General features: G+C 48.2%; 3 protein-coding genes across 10 annotated transcripts in view; 2 read left to right on the top strand and 1 right to left on the bottom strand.

Moving 5' to 3' along the window:
* The window catches only part of BRD3 (bromodomain containing 3), a 31058-nt gene extending 27273 nt beyond the window's left edge, over window positions 1-3785 (top strand). For all 7 annotated transcript variants that reach the window (XM_061604326.1, XM_061604320.1, XM_061604321.1 and 4 more), the window contains one exon: window positions 533-3785. In XM_061604326.1, the coding sequence (XP_061460310.1) occupies window positions 533-648 (116 nt within the window). In that variant the 3' untranslated portion in view covers window positions 649-3785. The remainder of the gene's footprint in view (window positions 1-532) is intronic.
* Window positions 3786-3853: 68 nt separating this feature from the next.
* BRD3OS (BRD3 opposite strand) lies at window positions 3854-8432 on the bottom strand. The gene is made up of 2 exons (XM_061604327.1): window positions 8184-8432; window positions 3854-6288 (listed from the first exon to the last, which is right to left on the bottom strand). Exon 2 carries the CDS (start codon window positions 5475-5477, stop codon window positions 5223-5225), a length of 255 nt encoding a protein of 84 aa, XP_061460311.1. The 5' UTR covers window positions 5478-6288; window positions 8184-8432; the 3' UTR covers window positions 3854-5222.
* Window positions 8433-13891: 5459 nt separating this feature from the next.
* Window positions 13892-26811, top strand: part of VAV2 (vav guanine nucleotide exchange factor 2) — a 141074-nt gene continuing 128154 nt past the window's right edge. The window contains exon 1 of one of the 2 annotated variants that reach the window (XM_061603735.1): window positions 13892-14654. In XM_061603735.1, coding sequence (XP_061459719.1) covers window positions 14451-14654 — 204 coding nt within the window. In that variant the 5' untranslated portion in view covers window positions 13892-14450. The remainder of the gene's footprint in view (window positions 14655-26811) is intronic. The other variant, XM_061603734.1, reaches the window with a different exon arrangement.

Genomic DNA, 26811 nt, shown 5'->3' with positions numbered 1-26811 from the left:
ATGCTGAAAATTAGGCTTTGTCACTCCTGGGCGCTGTCGGTTAGGGACCTAGCAAGAGAGGAGGAATTATTTTTTTGTTTTTAACCTAGGAAAGCATTATTATTGTTGCTGTTATTGTCATTATTATTAACAGCAACATTTATTAGTGGTGTTTTTTTTTTACAAAGAGTAACCCAAAGTGACTTGCAAAATAATACAAACATAAAGTCAAATATAATATCCAGCACGGCAACAACAACAAAACCTAAAAACATACCCATGACAATATATAAAAGACACGTCTAATGCAACCCACCCCACTTAAAAAAAATGGGCAAGGAAGAAGGCACAAGTACACTGGGTACCCTCCAAATTAAGGGCCAAAAGCCTGGGTAGGAAACAAATGTTTTGCAGATAATGACGGTGCCCGGCGCGCCTCCCTGCATTCTGCAAATGGGGGGCCACCCCTGAGAAGGCCTGTCCTCGTGTTGTTCTCAAAGCTGCTGAATGTTACTTTCCAATCAAATCTTCCCCTGGTTTTGTTTCTTCCTAGAAAAATCCGGCTCTGCCCCTTCCGGAGGTCCTTCCCGCCTGAGCAGTAGCAGCTCCTCGGAATCGGGGAGCAGCAGTTCCAGTGGATCCAGCTCGGACAGTAGCGATTCGGAATGAAATGATGGACTCTTTTTAAAATGCCCCTGGGCGGCAAACGGACATCTCACATGCACCCACCCCAGAAGCTGTGCAGTGTTCCCTTCTTGCCCTTTTAGACAAAGGAACCAGCCTGCTTTGTTCTGTCAGGACCAGCTCTACATCTCGGGTGTGGTTTTTTGTTTTTTGTTTTGGCCTCTTCACTCTTTTAAAACTCCCCCCCCCAGTGTTATAAAACGATAACTTTCCAAAATTAGATTTCCTCTCCCTCCCACCCCTTCCCTGCTTTCATTAGGTCAAAGATCTTTGTGTGTGTGTGTGCTGTGTGTGTCCGACTAGACTTTAAGGCAAGTCATTTGCTTTGCTGAAAGTCTCTAAAACTTTTTTAAAAATGTCTTTTGCCAGCCAGTGATGAGAAATGCAGAAATTCTGAATGAGAGATGCAAAGAAACGTTTGCAAGGTGTAATATAAAGGGGGGTTGTTTTTGGTAACTTCTCTCTCCCCCCCCCCTTCTTGGAAGTTCCTTTTTAATATGGCCCAAGACTAACCAGTCTCTGCAATGAAATGGACAGGGATGGAGGGCCCAAAAACTTTTAAAATTAGGGGGTGCAGGAGATGAACTCTCTGTAAAATGGTACTGTATCTGAGAGATGTTAGCTTTTGAAGTAGTTTATTGTATTTGTTTTTATCTCTAGTATTCCTAACCTCCAGGGGCCTGATGCACCGCAAAAGTCTCCTGTGCGCAAATCCCTCCTGTTCAAATGGAGGGAGCTGTAAAAAAAGGTGTGCCTCCCAAGTATTTCCCTGGATGGGAGTGAAGAGGCCTTCAGCAGACTTTCCCAATGGATCAGGCCCGCTGTCTCCATGTACGATGAAGATCATTTAATTATGTATAAGAGGGAAGAAGAAAAAGCTCATATACTGTGGATTGTTTTTTAAAAATGTACCTTTTTAGACGTTTCTTTCTAACTTTTTTTTTAAAAGAGAAATTGATATAGAGATTTCTGCTCCTGTTATGAAAAGTTCTTGAGAGGTTGGCTGACCTATTAAAGTTGGCAAATGAAATAACTGAAAAAACAAACAAGCAAACAGAAACCAACTTTGGGTGGCTGGGGGATGGAAAGGGGTGGGCCCTAGTAACTCTGGGTGTGCTCACAGAGTGTGGTGGAGGGCTGTGAGCTGCACGATGTGCATCACAAGCAGTAGCTCTTAAAAAAAAACTGGGAATGGTCCAGCCCCACTGTGAGTGCATGGGGCATGTGCCCATTTCGCAGAATGAAATAGTACAGCCCCTGCTGGTGCAGAGCTGTGTGTGAGCCCCGTGGATCTTGTGCTTGCAATCTGCAAACCTTTTGGGGTGGGATGGGGGCCGCAGTGGAGGAAAATGCAATCCCTACCAGTTTTGCCTGGTTTTTTTTTTAATGTTGAGCAATATTCTGCAGTGATGGCTTTTTTAAAAAAACTCTAAGCCCAGTCCGTCTGTTACTTGGGACCTTTTCTATGTACTGTCAGTTTAATCGCCCTGCTTGTGTGGTGTCTATGCGCTTCTGTGGGTTTTGTTTTTTTTTTTGAGGGGGAAGAACACACTTTAGCAGGTGTCTGTGTTGATCATCCTGCCTGCATGTGACCTACTTTGGGGAAGCTCAGATAGACTACGAACTCAAGCTCTGCCCAGAGGAACTGCGGTGTTCCTTCAAGACAAGGAAGAGCCGGCAAGCTTCTCTGAAAGGCAACAGTGCCCCGAGAGCCGAGGCTTGCTGATGCAACGCTGTCCAGATGTTGTTGGGCCTCCCAACTTCCGTCAGCCCCAGCCAGCATGGCCGACGGTTGTGGACGATGGGAGCCGGAATTCGCCAGTAGACAGTCTGGAGCTATAAGCTAATTTGGCACAGTACAAGGTGTGCCTAGATTTGAAGGAGACAAAGTAGAGCCCTTCAGATATTGCTGGATTTCAGCTCCCATCAGACCCAGCCAGGATAACCAATGGTCAGGTAGGATGAGAGTTCAACCACATCTTCAGGGCATCACGTTTCCTGCCCTGATAGTATTCCACGACCCCATTTCTCAGGCCTCATGCTTTTAAAACATTATGATACCTCTTTAAACAGTCACGGCTTCTTCCCCCTCAAGAATCCTGGTCACTGTAGTTTGTTCAAGGTGCAGAGAGTTGTTCGGAGACCCCCTTATTCCTCTCCCAGAGCTAAATTCCCCAAGTAGTTTAACAATCAATCCCTCTTTCCCAGGGAGCTCTGGGAAAGGAATGGGAGGTAACTAACAACTCTCAGCACCCTGAGAGGGAAGCCGTTTAAAGTGGTTATGATAGTGCTTTAAATGTACAGTGTGGATGTGGAGACCATGAGTCGTATTCAACTAAATTCTAATGAACCGAAGTTAGTCATATACGTATTAATTTCAACTCCTGAATAGCACTGAATACTACCCCATAGAACCAGTCTCTTGCGCAAGGCGTAACAGTTGATTTTAATTTTTTTAAAAAAACCATGTTGGCACATTCCCTGCTTACGTTTTGAGGCGCTGCATGGCCCAAACGAAGATCTGGTTAAGGGTTGAAGGTGAGCGGTCAAATCTTGTTTCCTTGTTAACCGTTGTTTGCAACAGCAAAAAGAAGCTCTTAGGATGGAAAGCTGCTTCTGTGTCATGAAAGTGCAGGTTCCCAAATAATCAAACCTTTTACCTCAAGGCTTGGGGGGTGCGTGTGTTGCACGCGGGGAGGGGGGTAGGTACACTGTGGGAAGGGAGGTGGCCGGGAAATACTTTTTTGTAAGGTTCATCAGTTTTTTCTAGAAGTTATATTCTCTCCAGCCTGAACTGGAGAACCTGCACTTTTTGCAAATGACACACTCCAGAATTGACTGTCCCTTGTTTTTTTCTCTCATGTATATAGAAATACTTTATTTATTAACACCATTGGTCACTTAAAAATGTATCCTGCATTTTCAGCAGCAGCAGCAGAAAAAAAATGCAATTTGTCTTTTTTTAAAGAAAAGGCAAACAAACCAAGCTCTAAAGAATTGGGAGTCCTTTTTATTTAAATGTAATGACTTTTTAACCAACAGGTGCTATGGATCTTTGATAGTTCCCTGTGCTGGGGCTTATTCCTTATGTGTGTATTCGATTTTTTGTGGTGGGTGGGTGAGGGATTTTTTTTGGGGGGGGGGGTTGTTTGATTTCTTTTTGTACAGATTTTGGACTTACAGGTATTAGTAACTTCCAGATAAAGCATGTTTTATTTGTATATTCCTAGTACCTTTCCAGGTCATTCTCTTTCTCTGTATCTTGTTTTAAAGTAGAACAGTTTGGAAAAAAAAATAAAGGAACAAAGACCCGATTTTTCAGAGCACTTCTGTAATACACGTTTGGAAACCTTGGAGGTACAGGGGCAGAAGGGTGTGATGAATGCAGCTTTGTTTGTCTGTATCTTACAGCAGAGAATCCACATGCGCTTTTAAGCAAAGATAGAAAGCGAAACGCAAATTAAATCTCCTTGCAATACTTCAAAAAAGGGTTAGGGTTATGGCATGATAGCTTGTGCCCTCTGCCTGCTGAAGTATATTGCAGACTGGGATAGTAAAACAAACACTATAAATAACCTTTAAATAAATATATACACACACACACACATATAACAGTTACACCACAGCATAAGTGTTGGTGAGGGATGTGGGCGATTGAGTGCATCATTGTCCATAGTACATTGTCCAGTTTATCTCACGGAGCGCCTTCAACGCCACCAATTATGCCGCCTGACAAGATCGGCCACACAGGGCCTTCTCTCAATCCCGCCGACAAAAACAGCCAGATTGGCGGGTACAAGAGAGAGGGCATTCTCAGTGGCGGCCCCCACTCTTTGGAACTCCCTCCCACAAGATCTCCGGCATGCCTCTTCCCTAAATGTATTTCGGAAAGCCTTAAAGACCTGGCTTTTTCAGCAGGCCTTCGGGGTATCCGGGGAGGGTTAATCGATATAATTGTAATGCCTCCTACCCAGTTTTAATATTGTTGTTGTAGATCTATTGTTTTTATTGTATTACTATATTTTATTAATTGTATTTTAATAATTTTGTAAGTCGCCTAGAGTGGCCATTGGCCAGATAGGCGACGAAGAAATTAAATTTATTATTATTATTATTTATTGGCACCTGGTGCTTCCATATCAGTGGAATCCACTCTTGAGTTTTAGTCTGAACTTTTCAAGGAGCTGTCCAAGGTGTTTCAGTGCCTTGAAAGTTCAGCATTCACACATGCAACCCTCGTCCCTGAAGCGGTTCAGTCCAAGGGGGGAAAAAAAGGTTGACTGCTTGATCCTACCGCACGTACAAACAGACAATTTTTAACTGGACTTCCTGGCTACTGGTGCAACTTCTGCCACTGATACGCCCTCCCTTGCAAGTGTGGAGCGGAGAGGCGGCACGGCATTTTGGAACTGGTGCTGTTTCTCGGAGGGTGTAGGTAAGCCTGTTTGAGGCTCCTCAAAATCCATTTTTGCCAAGTCGTTGTGGAAACAGCACCCAAAACTTCCCAAGAAGATAAGTGGAACCACTGCTTAAACGCACACACACACATAACACTGAAATTACATCACAGTGCAAAATCTGGACTGCCCAGTATCCCTGGCAATGCCCAATTTGTTCTTGTCTCGGACCAGGATGGCCTGGTTTCCGTACTGCGAATACCACATGCTGTGGCTCCGGTTCAAGTATGTTCCCGGCGGAAGCGACTCCAGTTTTTGCTGCTGCTGCTGCCAGATGAGCAGGGAGGTGTCCCTGTACCGGAGGCGAGCATAGGCCTCTGACAAGGCTTTCTCGGCCAGGGGCGGCCGCTCGCTCATCCCTGCAGCTACAGGCTGCTCTTAAAAGCCAAGATGCCTTGTTCCTGTTTCTCAAGAAGAGCTCAAGCCTTGCAGGGGACACAGCAAAGGGAGCGGAAATGGAGGGCTGTGACCGCATCAGGAAAATGCTGCAGCTGTGGCCACATCGTCACAAGGCTTTGGACTGAGAAGAAAAAGGAGGACACCTTGCTCCACCAAGTTCATCAGCACTGTCCTAGAAATCTCTAAGGGTTCATATAGCACAGAAGGGCTAAACGTTCTCTTAATTCTGCTCTTTATGGAAAACCATGAGGACTAGAATCTTATTTTATTTTTATGGCAAGGGCCATACCTCTGTGGGAGAGGCCTGGTGCAAGAAATGGCCAGTCCCCATGAGGTTTTTTCTTCTTTTCCGTCGTTCCGTCTTTTTCCGTCGTTCAGCCTGCCTCCACAGACTATCTTGTCCACCTGCTGAACTTGCTCCTCTCCTGATTTCTTGGTCCTTCAGAGACCAAAGAACATGGAAATGTCAGGAGCCACAGTGGGAACTGGAGACGGAGGCTGCACTTTTGTAGGCCAACAGAGGAGGGATCCGATTATCTCCATTTCCTGATTCTTCAGCTTGCTCAGAGGACGCTTCGGTGATTCTTCAGCTTCCTCAGAGGATGGGAGCCACCTTTAATTTGGGTGTGCATCTGTTTCCACAGAGAGAAAGTGCCAAGATGATAGATGCTAGGACAGTGTCCAGAACCAGTTGTGGGTCTTTCCTTTTTCTTATTGCTGACTAGGCCAGGATGAAATCTGGCTCATCTTCTTTTAGGCAAGGAAGAATCTGCAGAACAATCAGACTGTTAGGCTACCAGAGTGCAGGAGCGTAGCACAGACATAAAATGAGTGAGCTTTATTGAGCATTCTCAACCATGGAGCTTACGTACATAGAGTAAGATTCTAGTCCTCAATCGTTCTGAAGAATTAAATAGGAACATAGGAAGCTGCCTTATATAGAGCCAGAACAATGGTCCATGTAGCTTAGTGTTGACTACACTGCTTGGCAGTGGCTCTCCCAAGTGTTCCCAGGAGGTCCGACTTGGAGATGCCAGGGATTGACTCTGGGCCCTTTTCCATGCAAAGCATGGACTCTACCACTGAGCCACAGCCCTGCCCCCAAGCAGGGCTGAAGTTCAGTGGTAGAGCATCTGCTCTGCACACAGAAGGCCCCAGGTTCAACCCCTGGCACCTCCAAGTAAGACCCCCTCTGAAAATGTGGAGAGCCCCTGCCAGTCTGTGTAGACAATACTGAGTTATTTGTTTTGTGCATCTAACAAAGTCTATAGATTGCTTAATCAATAAACCTCTAAGTGGTTTACATAAAGCAGTATGAAATATTTAGAAGAAAATACTGATAAAAAACAAGACTTCAAAAACAAGTAGACGTAATCAAAACACACATAAAATCAATAGATTTTAAATACAAACATACATAACCAAGCTGCGTGCCTGGCCTGGCCTGCCTTAAACAAAAAGGTTAGGTGAACTGCCTCTTTCCAGAAGTGTGGATTTCTATCCTACAGGGCTTGCAAGGGTGGTTGCTTTTTTGTTAACAGGGAGTTTTCTAAAATGCAGAGATGTGTGGGGTTTCTGCCTTACAGAAGGGAAGGTATTTTCTTCTAAGCAGCTTATTTAAAAAACAAATACAATGCAGACATTACAGGTTAAGGCCAAGCCAGTTCCCCACCGCAACCCCGCCTGCGAATACTGGGAGCTGCCTGAAACTGAGTCAGACCACTGGTCCATCTAGCGCAGTATTGTCTACACTAACTGGCAGCCGCTCTCCAGGGTTTCAGGCAGGCCGTCTCTTTCAGCCCTCCTTGGAGATGTTATTGGGGACTGAACCGGGGCCCTTCTGCCTGCAAAGTGGATGCTCTGCTCACTGAGCTATGGTCCCCTTCCTAACTAACGAGGAGTCCTGATGGCCTCAGAAGCCTGCGCCCTCTTTTGTGATGTTTTGGTCAGTGGAAATAAAGAAGGGCCCACCCTGCAGGCTTTTAAAACAGAACTTTTTAAAAAGTTGTAACCCACCCTGGGACCTGCGGGTGAAGGGTGGGGAATACATTTAATAACAACAACCACATTGGTTAAGCAAAAGTGGCTGTCTGAAACTGTAAGGCTGCATCCTGGGTCAGCCCTTGGCAGCGTAGATCCACTGCAGCTGCTGGGCATGGCTGCATTAATTTCCATGGGCCTACTCTTGAGTGGAACTTGGATGGATGCCACCTTCGGTTGTGCATGCTGAGGCCACCTCAGTGTACCTCAGTCGAGTTTATCTGATGCTTTCCTATTGGTTGATTGGAGAGAAAAAAGAGGACGACTGATTGCTTGACTTGGCATGCAAGGGCGCCCCCCCCACACACACATAAAGGAGGCCAGGGCCGCTCTAGTAGCCCCTCGCGGAGCCCAGCTTCTGGGCACACACTGAGTGCCTCCTCTCTACGCGAGAGAGGAAGACAAGAAACTCCCTCTTTGGGATCTATCCCATGCCAATCCTACGCATCCCACCGAAATGGATGCTCACGGCTGACTTAGCCCCTTTCACTCCAATGGATCGACTCTGAAGTAGGATGCAAATGGATTCAACCCTAAGGCTGGGGAAATTGTGGGGGGGAGAGAGAGACACACTGCCTTGATCCCCCTTCGCTTCTCCTCCCCGCCCGGCGCGCCGCCACTCACCTGCCTCCGTCGGGGCGCACGGCCGCGGGCAGCCTGCTGGGCCCGGCGTTGCCGTCGGTCTCTACGCTACGGCCGCGGCGGCGGAGGGGCGAGGCGAGCGCGCCGACGGGCGGAGCTGCGGGCCTCTCCACCCACGACTGGCAGCGGCAGGAGGCGGGGGCTGTTGGGCTGGAGCCCTCCCGTCCTCGGCGCCGCCTCTGGGGCTGCTCCGCCCGCCCCTTCGTGCGCGCTAAGCCCGGCCTGGCCGGGGAGCCCGCGCGGCCCGCCGGAAGCTCCAGAGGGCCAAAGCGGAGGGAGCGCGCGGGGGAGACGGCGAAAGGGTGGGGGAGAGGGGGAGGGGGGGGAGCTGGGCGCCTGGCTCTTTCCTGGGGGGGGGAGGCCCTTAGACCCGGCGCGGGCGGGGGCATCGGCAGCATATGGGGGCGGGCTCCGAGGCAGAGCAGCGGCTTGGCATGCGGGCCGTTTGTCGTGGCATCTCCAGGGGGCGCTGGGGAATTTGAAAGCATTCCTGTTCATCCCGGCGTTTGATGGGTGAAGGGGACTGTTCCTGGCCGCCTGAAGGTCACCAATGAAAGAATGTTTTCAAGCTGTGTTTTAGAATATTCTTAACTGCAGTTGTGTTTGGGAATGTTTGTAACTCTTTTTCGTTTGCGTTTCTTTTTCTTGTTCAATTGTTTTGTATACATGTGTGCCCTGTTACAGCACAGGTAAAAAACACTTCGTCAGTGGTCTTGGGGATGCCATCAAGTGCCTGGGTAAACAGGCATGTCTTCAACATCCTCCTGAAAGTCAATAGCAAAAGTCAATAGAAGAGCCATATCTGTTGCTCTGCCCACTCTGGCCCTGCCCATCGCTGGCAAGCGGCCCCTGGAAAGTTGTTCATGGGGAAACGCAGCCCTCGGTTGGGAAAAAAATCCCCAGCCCTGCCCTTAAACGGTTTGAATACCTGCAGGACTGTCACTCCCCAATTTCAACCTCCTTGGAACTTTAATGTATTAGAGGTCCATCTCTGGGGTGCCCGTCGCTTCCGAGGGAAGGCCCGTAGCAGTGGGCAACCCCCTGGTTACAGAACAACCCGGTTCAGTTGGAACTAATGCTTTTTTAAAAACCATTTTTGAATTCTCAAGAGCCTTTTACTGGGTCAGTGGCGGTGGCTGAGTCTCCTTCCTTGGCTTTATATCCCCTTAGATTGCTTTTTATTGCTGTTGGATTTTGTTGAATTGTTTTATTGTTTTGTTTTTTGCTGATTTTTTTTTTTAATAGTTGAAGAGCAATAAAGAAACACCTGAAAGTGGCTGAACGGACACGTGCAGAAAAGGAACCGCCCGAGGTATAGTGTCCCAAGAACCTTACTCTCTTCTCTCTTTTTTGGCTAGTTAAGTACAAAAGGCAGATTTAACAAACTAACAGATTGTTCCCGGTGGCTCTTGACTTACAGAATCCTGATTTGGTGCAAAGGATGGGAAGTCACCACTCCTGTAGGAAGCCAGCCATGACTTTAAAAAACAAAACATGTGCTTGGGTGTGAGGGATGGCACATATAAGATGGCTGTACAAAGCTATATGGGTGTCACAACAGTTTAACTGTCAGGCCTTCCCCCAAGGAATCCTGGGAATTGTGGTTTGACCAGAGAGCTGGGAATTCTTTGTTATAGAACCTTTGTTGCCCCGCCCCCACTTCTACAATTCCCAGGGTCCCAGCAGATATATATGCTATGGATGGAATGACCTGTCAGTCTTGGTTCTTTCATTTATCTAATCTTAAATTTGGTTCTCCACATTTCTGTAGCAATTTGCGAATTTGTTTTTAAATCCTCATGAAAATTCTTCGGCATTCTAGTCTGCATTTCTCCTAATAAATATATTTTTGTATGCAGTTTTGGCTAATGCACTCATTTTTTGCAACCAAATTTCTCCTACTATAATGCATTTTTGTATGTTGTTTTCACTCATGTATTCATTTTTATGCACATTTCCCCATAAAAATGTGAATTTCTGTAAACATTGTTTCATTGCAAAACTGCACTGAAAATTCGGATAAGTGCAAATTTTGAAGGATGGCTGTGTTTCAGTTTCCATATTGTTTCAGAAAGTGCGAATTTGAGAGCCAGTGGTAGTCAGTGTTGATAATACTCAGCTGGATGGACCAAAGGTCTGAATAGATATAAGGCACCTTTAGATGTCCTCATTTAATTCAGCCGTTTCTTCAGAACTATGAGAACTAGAATCTTATTTTGTTTTTAAGGGAAAAGCTATAGCTCAGGCATAGAACACCTGCATTGAACACATAAGGCCCTGGGTTCAATCCCCAATGGCATCTCCAGGTAAGGGAAATCTTGTAACCATGGAGAGCCGTTAACAGTACTGAGTTAGACAGTCACAATGAATAAGTATAAAGTGTAAGCCTTTCATGTTCCTAGTCCACATTGATTTTGACAGACGAGTTGCAGATAAACATAGTTCCGGGACAGGAGAATGCACACAGTTATTCCTGCTGATCTGTTTTTATCCTTCAAGTTAAATAAAATAAAATCCCTCTGCCTTAAAAAAACAATATTCAGAAGATGAAACAGAATAGCCCCAAGTGAACAGGAGAGGGCAGCAGATCTATTCTCTGGGAAATTTCTACGCATGATGTATATGTCAGCATTTGCCAAGCCTGGGCCTTCCAGATGTTTTGGGTTACAACTCCCATCAGCCCCAGCTGATGGCTGATGGGAATTGTAGTCCAAAACATCTGGAAGCCCTTACTATATTTCATAAAAGCCAAGAATGCAGCTTTTGGTAGCAGCAAAAATGTGGACTGTCTCACTGAATAAAGCACCCCCATGATCAGAGTGAAAGGCGTTTGAGTCGAACAGCATCTGGAGGGCTACAGGTTTCCCAGCCCTGGTTTTACAGGATTAAGGGAATGGCTATAATGTATAAATTAACAGAGTATATTTGGTCTTGGGAAAACTCTATGTACAAAGGTCAATTTGTTAAGACATGGTCACTCTTGGTCAGTTTTTGGAATGATACATTTGGGATGAACAACCCTTACTCCTGGATTATATTGGTTTAATGCATTATTTGGTTGATTAAGGCTGAAACCCCTAACCTCCCTTATCTGGGATTAAGCCCCACTGAGTTTATTTATTTATTTATTTACTAGTTATAAATATATTTCTGTACTACTATTTGATTTTTAAAAAACATCAAAGCAGTTTACAACATTTTAAAAAAATACAGTAAAAACCATTAAAATACAATAAAAACAAAGGCCAACAACAAAAAATATTGAAATATTGAATAATTTAAGAAGATAAAATAAAAAAAGACAGAAGCTGCAAAGATTACCACACATTTAAAGCACATCATTTATCCCCCAAGGACCCTGGAAACTGTAGTTTGTAGCTCCGTGAGGGGTAAATTACAGTTCCCAGGATTCTTTTTTTTCCAAGGGGGGGGATAATGTTCTTTATTGTGTGGCATATATGCAGCCAGGGGGAGGATTCAAACCCCCACAGATGGGTTCCTGGGGGGCCGGCACACATCCCAGCGGTGGGTGGCTTGAGAGGGTAAAGTAGATGGGACGTTTCAACCACACAAAAGTGAGAAGGTTTTGTGTAGACACTCGCACACCTTTCTCCGTCTTCATCCATGCAAGCAAGGGGCATGATCTGTGTTCCAATACATGTTCCAGCCAGGCGCAAACACGGGCAAAAAAAGCCAGTGAATGGTATGGCCCAGGGAAGACTCCCAAAGGACACAAAGAGCGGGGTGAAGGGCCATGTTTGGCCCCTGGGGATCTCAGGTTCTGCACATCTGTCTTAGCGCTTCTCACTGTGGGTGTGGGGACAGCTGGCTTGTGTTTTCATGCGATGCTCGAAGATGCATCTAGAGAAAGCTCTGAGACAGCCTTGAGCTGAAATCAATGTACTGAGCCTGTAGGTGCCAATCTGGCTTCAGCTTGGGCTCTGTGCTCGCCCTGACACAGGCCTCATCCGGGGCGCTTCAGAAAGCTTTCTGTAAACAATCATCACGTCTGCAAAGCTGGTACCCGTGGCCCTGGATGTATTGCTTCTCTGCCTGTCCGCGAACACAAAGGCCAGGAATCAGTTGGCACCGCCTGAAGTGCTGCAAAAACCCTGTCCCTTTTTGAGGCAGAGTTAGGGAAAAGTAGCAGCACCAGTAATTATTGTATTAAACCAGCGATACCCAGACTTATTAAATAATAAATTAAATGATGATGATGATAATGATAAAGTAACATTTTCTTCCAGCTTTTCAGCCAAAAAAAAAAAAAGCTCCTAGAGTGGCTTGTAAATATCAGTGATAAAATGGTTCTGGCACTCAGGGTCACAATCTAAGGGACATGACACAAAAGGAAAAGGGAACTGGGAGGGAGGAGGAGGAGAGAGGGAAACAACACAAGTGGTTTTGTTTGCCACCCTGGGCTCCTACTGGGAGGAAGGGCGGGATATAAATTTAATAAATAAACAAGTAAGCAAGGAAGCAGGCACTAGTTCTTTGTCACAAAGATCTAATAGCTGAAGAATTAAAATTGGAGGGGCACTTTCAGAGCATGCCCAGTAAGAATAGCTCAGGAGAGGAGCAATTGGGGAGAGCTGCTGTTGCGCTCAGGGCCCGCTTGTGGGTTTCCCATAAATGGCATCTGGCTGACCTGTGAGGACAGGAGGCTGGTCTAGATGCCCCCCTCCTTGGCCTGCTCCAGCAGCCAGGCTCTTCTGATGTTCTTAATGTTTTAGTCAATTTCTCATCATGTCACTTTCATGTCAGGGGCTGGGGGGAGCCTCATCTGAAGCAGGACTAAGCCTTTCAGCTTTGGCTTACTGCACAGGAGCATGGCCAATAAGAAAAGGTGGCAACTGCTCAGAGGGAGGGGCAATCAGGACCTAACTTGGAGGGAGGGGTGCTCAGGCTGGTGTCTGGGCTGGAGTTAAATCTGGACTCAGCAGCGCCTCACTCAGTGTCAGAGCACCTGCTTTGCATCCAGAAGGTGCCAGGTTCAATCCTGGCATCCCCAGCAGGGCTGGGAGAAGGCTCCTTTCCTGTAACACCTGGACAGCTGCTGCCAGTCAGTGACGATAATACTGAGCTAAGTGGACCATTGATCTGACCCAGAAAGTCCTGGTGGAAAAGTTGTATTATTTAAAGGACATATTATGGAAAGTGTTGAGAGAGAGAAGCAAATGGTTTTTGCTGAATGAAGCCCTACTCAGAGTAGACCTACTGAAATTAATGCAACTGTAAGCTGTGCCTCTTAACTTCAATGGGTCTACTCCGAGGGGGCCCAGCATGGATTCCACCTCCCCCCCCCATCCAGGCGTCGCGCGACCAGTTGCTGCAGGGTCAGGCGTCCGGCGCGTTCCTCGACGGCGACTCTCCTGGACCCGCAAGCCGACCCGGGCCACGTTGGCTGCAGCGCCGGGAAGGAAAAGGCCGCGCGGGGCTGGCAAAGGGCTTCCTTCGCTCGTGGCCCCCCAGCAGGCGAGCCCTCTTCCACCGTCGTCGGGGCAAAACTGGGGCGCGCCGCCCGCCCCGTCGCCTGCGGGCAAGTCCTCTCTGCCGGCGGCGGAGGCAAAGAGTCGCGCCACGGCGGCAGCGAGGGAGGGCGCGAGCGAGGGAGAGAAGGAAGGAGGGAGGAGCCGCGCTGCGCCCCGCCGCCTCGGCTGCGCCCTCCCCCGGCCGCCGGAGCAGGAGGCGGAGCAGGAGGAGGCAGCGAGCCGCGCCGGCCCGGGCCGTGGCCCCACAAAAGAGGCAGGCGAGGCGAGGGCGAAGCCGGCAGCGGGAAGGAAGCTCTTTGTTCGCTGGACGGAGGAAGCGGGCAGGGGAGGCTCCCGCGCTGGATTTCCCCGCCCCGCGACTGGACGGAGAGGAACCGCGGCCGAAAGCGCCCGCGGCGCGCTGCCTGGTTCCCGGACGCCGGCTCGAAGAGGGCCGCCGCAGCTTTCTCGTCGCTGGAGGAGTGGCAGCCCCGCTGCGGAGAGCCCGTCCGGGGGCTCGGCTCTTCTCCCGCCTCAGGTGCCGCTGCGGAGCATGAGGGGGCGACCGCGCGGCGTCGGCGCTCTCCGGGCGGCCTCTGGGCGCTGCTGAAGCCCCGTAGGGGCGCCTCGGGGCAGAGCAGGCGGATGGCGGCGGCGTCCCGGCGGCGCGGGGCGTAGAGGCGGCGCGGCGCCCGCCCCGTCTTGAACCCCCCGAGGGCGGCCTGCGGCGCTCGCTGCTGGCTCTTTCTCCTCGGTCTGCCTCTCCCTCGCCGCGGCCATGGAGGAGTGGCGGCAATGCGGGCGCTGGCTGATCGACTGCAAGGTCCTGCCGGCCAACCACCGAGTCGTCTGGCCCTCGGCGGTGGTTTTCGAGCTGGCCCAAGCCCTGCGCGACGGGGTCCTCCTCTGTCAGCTCCTGCACAATCTCTCCCCCGGATCTATCGATCTCAAGGACATCAATTTCCGACCGCAGATGTCTCAGGTGAGGAGGAGGAGGAGGAGAGGCTCGGGATTGGGCTGAGCACCCCCGACGGGTGGCTGAAAAGAGAGAAAGGAGTTCCCCGACGGATCGGGGGCATTAGTCCAGAGGCCAGTCCTCCCTCCCTCTCTCCCGACGGACTTGCCCCGAGCGGGGAAGAAAGGGTTTGTGTGGATTCCGCAAAGACTCATTCAGAGTAGATCCATTGGGTTGTAGGCAACTGTTAAATGAATGACTATGGCTAACTTAAGTCCATTGACATCATTGGGTCTCCTCTGAGTAAAACTTAGCAGGATCCAGGCCCATTAAATTAATGGAGACGGCTAACTTGGGTTTATTCATTTCAGTGGGTTTCCTCTGAGTAGACAAGCTTTGGAGAATATCCAAATGTTGGTGTGCATGCATGCACACGCACACACACACACACACCACGAAAGCACCTTCTGGACTCATTCCATGTATGCCTCTTGACTACTCCCAGCCCTAGTTTTATGACCCACCCTGGGAGACATGAGTTCTGTTGGGAGCTTCCCGCAGGGTCAGGGAAGCCTATCATGACTCAACCTATCGATAGCTATGATATTGCAAATTGCTTTGGGAGCTCTCATAGGAAGCGATTCCTAAATGAGATTAAATTGGGAATCGACTGTGGAGCACCGTCTCCAAGCGGATGGCTGTGGGGGAGGAAGGAGGGGTGCAAGTCAGCGGGGGGGGGGCAGCCTCTTTGGTGTCAGCACTGTCCTTAAAATGTCTCTTTTTGCGATTATAAAGCATTGTTAAGAGAGCGACAGGTACCTGGAGATGTCCTTGTGGATGGAAACGCCAGGGCAAAGCTAAATAAATCTGGCAGCCAACTGGAAATGGGTGCTTAAGTAATCGGGCACCAGATTTGTGTAAGAAACAGTTGTTTTTAAACACTTGTGTTAAAGATACTGGCCACCGTCACACACACTTTCTCCTAAGCAAAGAGTTTGCATGTGTTTGCATGTCAATCAGCTCTAAAGCCAACATGCAGGCACCGGCTCTCCTGCCTGCCTGTCCCTCTCCCTCCCACACAATTTCTCTTAAAGAAGGGTTCTTGTGGGTGTATGTCTAAAGCCAGTCTGTGCTAGTTTCTTTAGGATGCATTTTTCCCGAATTTGTATGCAGAGATATGCCAGCTTAATTACTCTGTTAGCCCACCGTTCCTCTCTTCCAGTATCTGAGGAGTTGCTGCATAGAGAAGGGCAGAGGCTCATTCTCTGCAAGTCCCAGAGGGCAGGACTCCATCTAATGGATTTCAGTTACAGGAGGGCAGATTCCAGTGGGCCATTAGGAGAAACATCTGAATGGTGAGAGCGTTTTGGCGAAAGGATCCATTCCGCCTTACCGGGAGGCTTTCCATCCCAGGCTGGGCAGCTTTAGCTATGAGTTCTTGTATTGAACAGGGAGCTAGATTAGATGGCCTTAAGAGGACCCCTTCCAACTCTGCTTGTGTAACATAAGATGCATTCAGTCTGCTGACGGCAGCCCTGTGGACATAGAAGAGATCTTTTCTTTCAGGTTGGATGGTTTGCCTTTTTTAAACTTAAAAGTCATGTGCTGGTGGTCCCGATGGGGAGATGGACCTATTTTGTTTTTTTTTATTTAGTTTATTTTTATTTAATTTATTTTAATCTAAACATCTTTATAAGCTTGATTTTATTTATTTATTTTATTATTGTGCATTTTTATCCCTCCAAGGAGCTCAGGGTGGCGTACAAACATGGCTCTTCCCTTCTCAGATTTGTCCTCACAACAACCCTGTGAGGTAGGTTAGGTTGAGAGGTAGTAACTGGCCCCAAGGTCACCCAGTGGGCTTCATGGCTGGGTGGGGATTTGAACCCAGGTATCCCAGATACCAGTCCGACACTCTGACCATTGCACCACACTATCTCTTCATTCATTATAACACACACTCATTATAATAACTGCAGGTTCTATCGAAATTGGCACACTATTGTACTAGTCCTTACCATAAGCCTGTAAGATAGGACAGCATCATAAGCTGTGTATTTTAAAGATTTTATTGCAGGCTATCTGTGAGGCAAGCCTGAGAGTGGCTTGCAGAAAGTGAGTCTATTGAGCTCGCCTATGTGAGCTGAGATTTGAACCTGGGACATTGTGGTTTGCCTCTCCGTTTCATAACTGCTGTGCTAGATTAGGAGTGAGCTGACTTCAGGCTTGTGGGATCAACTTTGTTTTTGTGGGATTTTTTTACTGCAACCCCAAGATCTACTAACTGGAGGCGGATGCAGAAGACATCAGCTAGCGTGAAAGGTGTGTCTCTGGGCCCAGTCTGGGGCCCTCCAATTTATGGAGTGTTCCTTCTGATTTGCTTGCGCAAAGCTGACTGCGCGGAAGTTAGATGATATCTGGTCTTTATGGAGCGTTTGTTCGGATTTGGTTTTGGGGAGGTTAGATGACGTGCGTATCTGTGCGGGGGGGGGGGAGTCACAAACTGATGTGGAATGTGCCAAACTGGAAACCTGAGAAGCTGCAATGGGCAGAACCTGCCACTTCCAGCTGAGCTGGGAAGAGCTTGTCCCGCCCCACAAGGCATTGCTTGTGCAAATAGGGTCTCACTTGTTTTCAATATGTGTTAAGCCTGGGATATCTTGTTCTCAGTGCATCCGTGGAGGCCCCTTTTGTCTCTTGCCCCAAGAGAAGGTGATCTCCTCTGCCTTTTGGGAGGCTGATCCTGTGTGTGTGTGTTTTCCTGGGAGGGTTGGGGCACGTCTCGTTGCCTGGTAACTGGTATGTGCAGAAGACAAACTCCTGCTGAAGAATTCAAACTGCAGAGTTCTAAAGTACAGCTGCCCATGGCGGCAGCCCTTCTGGAAATCTTTTCCCTGCTTGCAGCCTCAAACAATTGCAAAACATTGCCTCTGTGCCCAAAATCACGCTGTGTTGCCCTCTTCATCATGTAAAAGGAATGGGGTTTATACTTCCCTTGTCGGTTTATTTTATTTCAGATGTTTCAGAATGTTCTTCCATTCTTATGAAGAGCTAGTCGCCTCTGGTGAGTGGAGCCCCAAGGCGATTAGGCAAGGAACCGTGATAGAGTTACAGAAAATAATTGCATTAATTTTTTTTTTACTTGTTCCTCCAGCTTTGGTGGCAGCCTGCCTCTGAAAACTAGTTGCTCGGGATCCAAGAACCAGAGTGGGCTGTGGCCTTCACAATCCTGCCTCTGAGCTTCCCAAGGGAGCACCTGGCAGGTAGTCTTGCATAAAATTCCATAAGTAAATAACCGTTGGAAGGTTGCAAATGTAAAATTGGTGGGGGACCCTTCACAAGCTGAGGCTCACATTCCACTGTGGGCAACCTTTTGTGGGCTGCTTGGCAGTAGTAGGCGGGGCCAGAGGCAAGAGTGGGCGGAGCAATTGATTTCCCCGCCCCCTCCCTGTTTCTTTTGGGGATAGCAAGCGCTCTCCTGCTCAGAGAAAGGTTTGCTACCTCTGCGGTTTAGATGGTGAAGGTCCTAGAAGGTTTTAATATCGAAGAAGGTGCAGAGTGCAAGGGAAGGGTCTCAAAGTGTCCAAAAGCTCATCTGGCTGTAGATGCTGAAATGCACCCGCTCAGCACGACATGACCAGACAGATAGATGAGGCATCTGCTTGGTTGCCGTGAGAACAGGATGCCGGACTAGATGGATTCCTCGGACTTTATATCCTTGGATATCATAACTGTAGTGAATAGAGAGGCAGTGATAGCCACCAACGTGGATGGCTTTAAAAGAAGATTAGACCAATTCTTGGAGGAGGAGGCTATGAATGGCTACTAGCCACGATGGCTGTGCTCTTGGTCCACTGTCAGAGGCAGGAGGTCTCTGAATGCCAGGTGCTGGAAACCGCAGGAGGGCAGAGTTGTTGCACTCTGACCCTGAATTTGGGCTTTCCATTGGGGCATCTGGTGGACAACTGTGAGGACAGGACTCTGGACTAGACAATCTAACTGTAAAGGCTCTTCTGATGTTCTGTGACTCTTTCTGTCATGGATGACATATATTTCATAACAGTGAAAGAAGTCCCTAGCGTGGCTGCTCTGTTCTTTACAAGGACCGAAAAATACCATTGCCTGCAAGCGTTAGTAGGGAGAGCCCACATCCGTTCCGTTCCGACATTTGCACACCATCATCAGCCTTTTATTTATGCACATATATATTTTAAAAAATATTACTACACTCTTACTCTCCACGGTGCTTTCCTAGAGTAACAAGCTGAAGACACAGGTCTGTGCCCCATGGAGCTTACAGTCTACGTTTCATCCGTGGGTGTTGCTTTTGAAATTCTGGAGCTGGGAAAACTGTTGTCTCTCTGTGTGGGAGTTTATTGGATTTGGCAAATAATTCCATGTTAGCAGTAAACACGCATTATCCCTCCATGTTTTTAAAATTTTCTTTAACCAGAAGTCTCGATCCCCCCCCCCCCCGGGCCTCTTCTCAAGAACAGATGGTTGTCTTGGTAGCTGTTTCTATTAAACATACACTTGCAGAGAATGTAAGGGCCAATTTTTTCTTTATAACTGCGGCTCCGCGTCAAGCAGCTTTCAAACAGGAAGTGGTCGTTGCAATCCTCTTCATCTTCTAAATTGGCTGTCCCTACCTGGTGCTTGCTAGAGGTTTTAATTTATTATTACATGTATATCTCACCTTTCCTCCAAGGAGCTCAAGGTGGCATACATGGGCCTCCTTCCTCTCCATTTCAACCTCACAACAGCCCTGTGAGGTAGGGTCAGGCTGAGAGACAATGGCAGGCCCAAGGGCACCCGGCGAGCTTCGTGGTTGAGCTGGGATTTGAACCTCGGTCATTCCAGCTCTCAAAAATAGCTATTTCATGCCATTTTAACAGAGGAACATGGCAGTGGGTCTTCAGGGTGTCAGGCAGGGGGACTTTCCCAACCCAACCTGGAGGTGCCATTGGGGATTGAATTGGGGGCCTTCTGCATGCAAGGCAGGCGCTCAGCCACAGAGCTATGGGCAGGTGGGGGAGGCTGCAGAATGCTAGAGAAATGTTTTATGGTAAATAACACACACCGCCCTCAGACATCTTGGACTGATAAGGGAAGCTGGAACCCCCCAAATGCTAAAGGAGTTCTAAAGCACCCCTGAAAATGGAGCAGGAAAGTGGAAGCCTCTTTCGCAGGGGATGCAAACTCTTAAGAAATTGAAGGCCAGATTGTGGCATAGTACTTATTCCAGCCCTGTTTAGCAGAGGCCAGAGAGGAACGAGTGTACATGCAACAGGCGACAAGCCTCCTTTCAAATCGCCTTTGCCCCCCCCTCCCTCTCTCTGGTCATAGCCGCTCCATGCGTTTAAGGCACACGGGTTCCCCCAAAGAATCCTGGGAGCTGTAGGTTGTTAAGGATGCTGGGAATTGCGGTGTGTGAACTCCAATTCCCAGGATTCTTTTGCAGAAGTTTGCTTGAAGCGTATGGTGCTGATATGAGCCTCCCCACTCCATCCCCATGGCAAAGCGATGGTCTGTTTACAGCCTGATCTTAACGAGGTTTGGCGCTGATTGCACGAAAAGCTCCCGGAAGGAAGGGAGAAACATTGCGATCCCTGGGAGCTGCTTCGCTTGCAAGAAACGCAATAAAGATTAAGCCTGGCTGTAAAAGTTCCCAGAGACAAGGCAGCCTAAACAGCTGAGATTTATTAGCTGAGCAGCAAGGTGGCTGGCCTCCCACTCCAGCAAAGGAGCAGGGGCTACCGAGAATTCGGCACCGTGCTCTGGCCTTGCTCTATAAATACTGGAAGGGAGTAGACGGGAGGAGCAGCTGCATCCTACGAGGAATGGGCCGATTCCACGGTTTGCCTCTTCTGCCTTCCCCCAGATGCTTTACAATTATTTCTTTGATGCCATCTCGAAGCAATTTCACGTTAAGCCCCCCTCCATCAATGCGACACATTTTAAAGCGGCATCATACCACTTTAAACAATCGGGGCTTCCCACAAAGAACCCTGGGAACTGTAGTTTCTTAGGGGTGCTGAGAAATGTTAGGAGGCTGCCTCTTCCCCCCCCCCGAGCTACAGTTCCCAGAGTGATGTAACAATCAATCCCCCTCCCTAAAATATAAAATAGGATTCTAGTCCTTGTAGTTCTGAATAAAGGGTTGAATTATATAAGGATCTGCTTTCTGCAGAGTCAGACCATTGGTTCATACAGCTCAGTGCCGTCGACACTGACTGGCAGCAGCTCTCCAGGATTTCAGGCAGGACTCCTTCCCGGCTCTAGCTGGAGATGTTGGGGATTGAACCGCAGACCTTCTGTATGCAAATAGCAAGATCTGCTATAAATCTACTGTCTGTCTTTAATTGATATCCCGCCCTTCCTCCCGGAGGAGCTCAAGGCAGCAAGTGGACAAGTGATAAAACAATCAAAACATTTTGCAAACAGTTCAGGACAGATGCAGACTGGAATAAGGTCTCTACTGAACAGGCTTGTTGGAAGAGGAGGGTCTTCAGTAGGTGCCCAAAAGATAACAGAGGCAGCACCTGTCTAATATTTAATGGGAGGGAATTCCAAAGGGTCGATGCCACCACCTTAAAGGCCCCGTTCCTAGGTGCAGGATGGATATCCAGATGAGATTATCTCTGGTATATAAGGAGTAAGATGGCCTTTTGGGTATCCTGGTCCCAAGTTGTATAGGGCTTAGACAAAACAGAACTAGGAATTTTAAGCAAAGGACAGACTCTGCCTTTAGGAGCTTACAATCTAAGCTTCAGAAAGTACGGGGAGGGATGGAGGACTCTTGACCAGGACAGGAGAGTGACCATGGATAAATGTGGACAAAGACAGCCATCTCATTCCTCTCCCCACTTAGTAATCCTTTTGGCACACATTCTTTCTTGCATGAAGGATTTTTAATACTGAGAGAGTTAATCCTAGCTTCTCTCTGCCCCCCCCACTTTTAAATTATATTTGCTAATGTGTTTAACAGCCTGGACTGCAGAAAAGAACAGTTAATTCAAGAGGTCATAAACAGATTGTGGCATTAATTACTGCACAAGCAAATTTGCCATTGTCTTGTCAAAGTCGATTCTGTTGGGAATCTTAAGTCCCCCTCCTCCCCTCTCCTACAGAGGAATATAATATCGGTACCAGCATCTGTATTTGTCAAGCAGGTCTGAAAGCCCACAACTGTTTTTTTAGGGTAATTTCTGACCCCTTTTTGCTGTGATCGAGCGGGAGCTTTCGCTCAAGGAATGTTTTTGTGTTCCTGGTCAATATCGACCCCATTCGATTTGCAAGCTGAACTAAGGCCACAGAGCTTTGAATAAAGCTCTGGAAGTCTCTTGGGCGGTGCAGTGATTTCTCCACGCCTTAAAGAATTGAGAGCATGCTTAGAGCACGCTCCTGATTTCTTCCACTTTTTAATTTGTCAGCTTTCCCTATGGGGCTGATTTTGAAAGTGGTCTGATGTGCTCTGGCACCACCGGGAGTTCTCATTTCCTGCCGAAAGCAACATGAGAAAGCAACATAAGGTGCCAAATTCAAACAGTGCCAAATTCAACCCGCAGCTGCAAAGGAATGTTCCTTTGCAGTGGAGGTTTGAATCCACGACTTTACCTGTCCCATGCTTGACGTCATATGACGGTTAGCTCAGTGGCAGAGGATCAAAAGGTCTCGGGAAGTCCCAGATTCAGTTTCCGGCATTTCCTGGTAGGGCTGGAAACATCCCCTGCCTGACACCCTGGAGAGCTGCTGTGCATCAGTGTATGCAGTATTGAGCTACATGGACCAATGGTCTGACTCGGTATCAGGTGTCTTCCCATGTTCCTAACTATTTACACAATAGTTTTGCAAAAGAATTTGCAAAACAGGAAGGCCTGACAGCTCTAATTAGGCCCACGGACTGGAGGGTGCCCATCTCTGCCTTGAACCCAGGAAGTTTCTGTGAAAGTAGCTGTCTGGTTTGTTACTGATTACCGTAGTCCTTAATGAATTGCAAATCAATGCCAGGATTTGTGTCTTTGGGTGGGGGTGGGAGAGAGGGGGAGGCTCACAGGAGCCCAGAAATAAACCCAGCATGTGCCTTGCAAGGTGTAGCGTTCAGCTGAGAATCTCAGCTTTGCTTCGGGGAAGTGACCAGTCTCTGAAGCCAGAGCGAGTCTGAATGAAAGTTTCAGTTCCTCATTTTGCACAGGTTTGCAAGGCATGTGTGTGTGTATGTTTGTGTACGCACACAGTTTTGGAAGAACTGACCGTCTATACGTATCTTGTAAGTTGATGAGCTTGCAGGTTGAGGCAAACGGCAGAAACTCTGTAGCTGCTAAATCGAGTGCTGTCCCCCCAATTTATCAGTCTGGAGCAAGGGGCAGTGTCATCCGTATGCTGGACTAGAACCTTAATTTGTTTTTGGAGGAAGGGCCGTAGCTCCGTGGTGGAGCACCTGCCTTGCAGGCTGAGGGCTCCAAGTTCAATCCCCAGTGCCATCTCCAGGTAGGGCTAGGGAGAGTGCTGCTGCCAGCCAGTGTACACCCTGCTGAGCTCGATGGGCCGACTTGGTAATAAGGCATCTTCTTTGTTTTATGCAATACTTAGTTGCTTTTATTGTGTGTGTGGTGTTTTTTTTTTAAGTATGCCAACATTTGCGGCAAAGAACAGGCTAAAAATCCCGCAAATATATGAATGAAACAATGCTACCTGAAATCCCTCCCTGGCAGTCTAGAACATGGAAATGTTATTGCGGGCAGTTTAAGCACAGCTACATTTTTACAGATGTGAGGAGTGCTGGGGTGGGGGAAGAGAAGATATTTGACTCCAGTAATGAGCGAGGCCCTCTGGCTGGTGGAGTCAATATCTAGCTGGTTCATGTGTGCTTGGATCTGTTAGCTTAACTGCTGGTCCATGAAAGGCCAGTCTGTTCATTCTCATTCATTCGTTCTCTGGCCACATTCACACCATACATTTATTCCACTATTATTCCACTTTAAACAGTCAAGGCTTCCCTGAAAGAATTCTGAAAGTGTAGATTGTAAAGGGTGCTGGGAGTTGTTGAAAATGGAAATGGACTGCCTTTAAGTCGATCCCGACTTATGGTGACCCCATGAATAGGGTTTTCATGGTAAGCGGTATTCAGAAGGGGTTTACCATTGCCTCCCTCTGAGGCTGAGAGGCAGTGACCGGCCCAAGGTCACCCAGGGAGCTTCATGGCGGTGTGGGGGCTCAAACCCTGGTCTCCCAGGACGTAGTCCAACACTTTAACCACTACGCCAATTCCCCTCACAGAGCAACAGTTGGCACAGTGGTTTAACAGTCAGTCCCTCTTCCCAGAGAACTCTGGGAATTGTAGATTTATGAGGGGAACTGGGGGGGGGTCTCCTAACAACTCCCTGGTTTGAGCAGTTTCATGGAGAACCACAATCATTTGCAATGACCAGCTGAGCAGAACCTTCATGTGCAGAGGCAGTCTACCTCTGCATGCTGCGGGGGGAGGTGACAGGGATGACCATTGCCTTCATACCCTTCTTGCAAGCCTGCCACGAGACCGCTGCCTGCTGCTGTGCCCGTTGGCAATAGAACAGTGGGCCGAATGGGGTCCGTATTGTCTTCAGTCTCTTTCTGGGTCCTTTAAAACAATAATAATATTAATGCAAAGCAAATCTGCAAGTGCTGTGCCATGTGTTTTGTTGAGTGAGAGCTGCTCCGCCCTGGGTGGACCTTTTCATAGTTCTGTGTCTTGCTCGCTGCGGACAAGGAGGCTCTCTTTCTCTCCCTCACTCCCCCACTTTTGAACTTTTGCTGGATCAGAAGCGGCTGCCCTGGCCAAAATGCGCAACAGGAAGTATAATGTTGCTGTGTCTGTTTGTGTCTGACAGTGGACTATAAAGTGAGGTGAAATTCTTGAGGCGGGAGCCAAGATCTCTTAACCCTCTCCAAGCTAGTTTGGGGGTTGCTTATCAACTGTGGGTAGTGAGGTCGATATTACTATTAGAATTAATTATTATTAACAAATCTTTAACTATGATGGAGTTTTGGGGCAGGATATGTGTTCCATACAAAAGTGTGTGTGTGTGTGCTTGTGTATGTGTGTGTGTAGGGGGTCTCTTGTTTTGATGGTGGGAGTGTGGCTTCATAAATGCAATACTTCCACACAGAGGTAGGGAGCGTCAGACCGGGGAGACCAAATGCGGCCCTCCAGTCCTCTCTGTTTGGCCCTCGGGACTCTCCCCAGCCACAGCTCACAGGGACCCTGTTCTACTCGCTCCTCAAGGGCTGGGATATTTCTTACCAGTAAGACTAGTCCCTCAATGGAACTGGTCACTTAGAGGGGTGATCAACTCTGTCCCTCTGGAAGTCTCCAAGCAGAGGTTCGCTCTCTTTCTGGATTCCCTGTATCTGGGGCTGGACTAGAGGACCTTACAAGGCTCCCTGCCAAGTCTAAGATTCTATGAAATTGCCTGAGAGTGGTTATGATGAGTGAAATGCTAAACTTGATGCAGCGTTTGCGTTTTTCCCTTCTACAGTCTTGGCTGCTGTCTCTGGCAGGGTAATGATTGGGTCAAGATAAAGACCAGGAAGCAGGCTATGATGCAACACAAAGAGACTTGTGGAATTCATTGCCTTAGGGATAGGATGCTGGCCACCAATTTAAAAAGGTTTACAAAGAGAGAGGGGGAGGGAGAGGAAGAGAGGGAGAGAGAGGAATCTGATTCAGGGAGGAGAAGGCCAAGGATATCTATGAGCCACGATAGCTAAGAATGGAGCTTCTGTCTTCAGAGGCAGTCTACCTCTGAATACCCAGTGATATGAACAAACAATCAGGGATAGCGGTGATGTTGGGGACAAACAATCAGGGGCAGCGGTGATGCTGGGGATAAACAATCAGGGATACCAATGATGCCAGAAACAAACAGTCAGGGGCAACTATTTGTAGCTTGTGGGAGGCATCTGGCTGAGCTCTGTTAGGGGGAAAAAGGTGGATCTTTGTCTGATTTCTGTACCAAGCCAAAGAAGAGATTTGGAATACTCTGTGGACTTATTGGTTCGGTGTCGAGATGCGAAGGCCCAGAGGAGAGGCTGTGTCTTCCCTCCTTTTGCACGGTGGCTGAATTTTGCAAGCTAGCAATCATGTTAGCATTGACCAAAAGGTCAATAACCACGCAACCTGGGCTTTGAACCCTTGCGCTTCTCTCCTCCTCCCCCCCCCCCATCGCCCACTACATCATCCTTTTTCCAATAACAACCTTCCAGGGGGAAAAAAAGAATTGCTTGGGGGATTTATAGCAAATTTGTCACGTCCTCCTTAATATAATCTGCTATTGGGCGGTTTGGACGTAATGAGAGAGTCTATCCCCTGAGGACTGGGAATTCAACAATGCTACTCGGTTAGATTCAGTGAAATTCCAGAGACCCTCTAATAATGAATTAAAATGTTGTTTTTACCCTCCACCCACCCCATGACTTCTAATAAAATGAAGACACCCCCCTCCCCAGTATCTTTAATAATGTAAAGTACTTTCTCAGCCATTTAGTACTGAGCCAGTACTAAATGGGTGTGTGTGTGTGAGTCAGACACAGAAAAACCCAGATGTTCACGCTAGTTCCACCGGAGCTGTGGTTTGCAAATTCAGAGCGAAGCCCAGGAATGTCCATCCCGTTTTCCCTCTCTATGGCATGGCAAACTCTGGTTTCAGCTGATCCCTTCCTGTGGTCATAAAAATAAAAAACAGTTTTGGGAAAGAATTACAGAGGGGGATGGAAAAGTCCATCTCTAACCACTCCCCCATGCCAGTCTTTAAACCAGATATGGGGAACCTTTGGCCCTCCGAATGTTGCGGAACCACAACTCCCATCATCTCTGACCATTGGGCATGCTTGCTGACTGGGGCTGATGGGAGTTGTAGTTCAGTAACATCTGGAGGGCCAAAGGTGCCCCATGCCTGCTTTAAGCATTTAAAGAGTCTAAGCCGGGAAGGGGAACATTTTTTTCCCCAGCCCAAGGACCGATCAGTTCTGGGCCACTTTTGGTGGACCACGTGCCAGCAGTGGGCGGGGCCAGAAGCAAAAGTGGGCGGAGCAATGGATGTAGGTTTTACCTTTGCACAGTAGGCTGGTTTCTATACACACCCCTCTGTATTCTCTATCTAGGCAAGCAAAAGGCATTATTGGAGTTCAAGGGAACATGCCAGCC

This window comes from Rhineura floridana, chromosome 20 (genome assembly GCF_030035675.1).
Source record: "Rhineura floridana isolate rRhiFlo1 chromosome 20, rRhiFlo1.hap2, whole genome shotgun sequence".
NCBI classification, from domain to species: Eukaryota; Metazoa; Chordata; class Lepidosauria; order Squamata; family Rhineuridae; genus Rhineura; species Rhineura floridana.
Note: the sequence above shows the minus strand (reverse complement) of the source record. Positions and strands in the feature narration are given on the sequence as shown.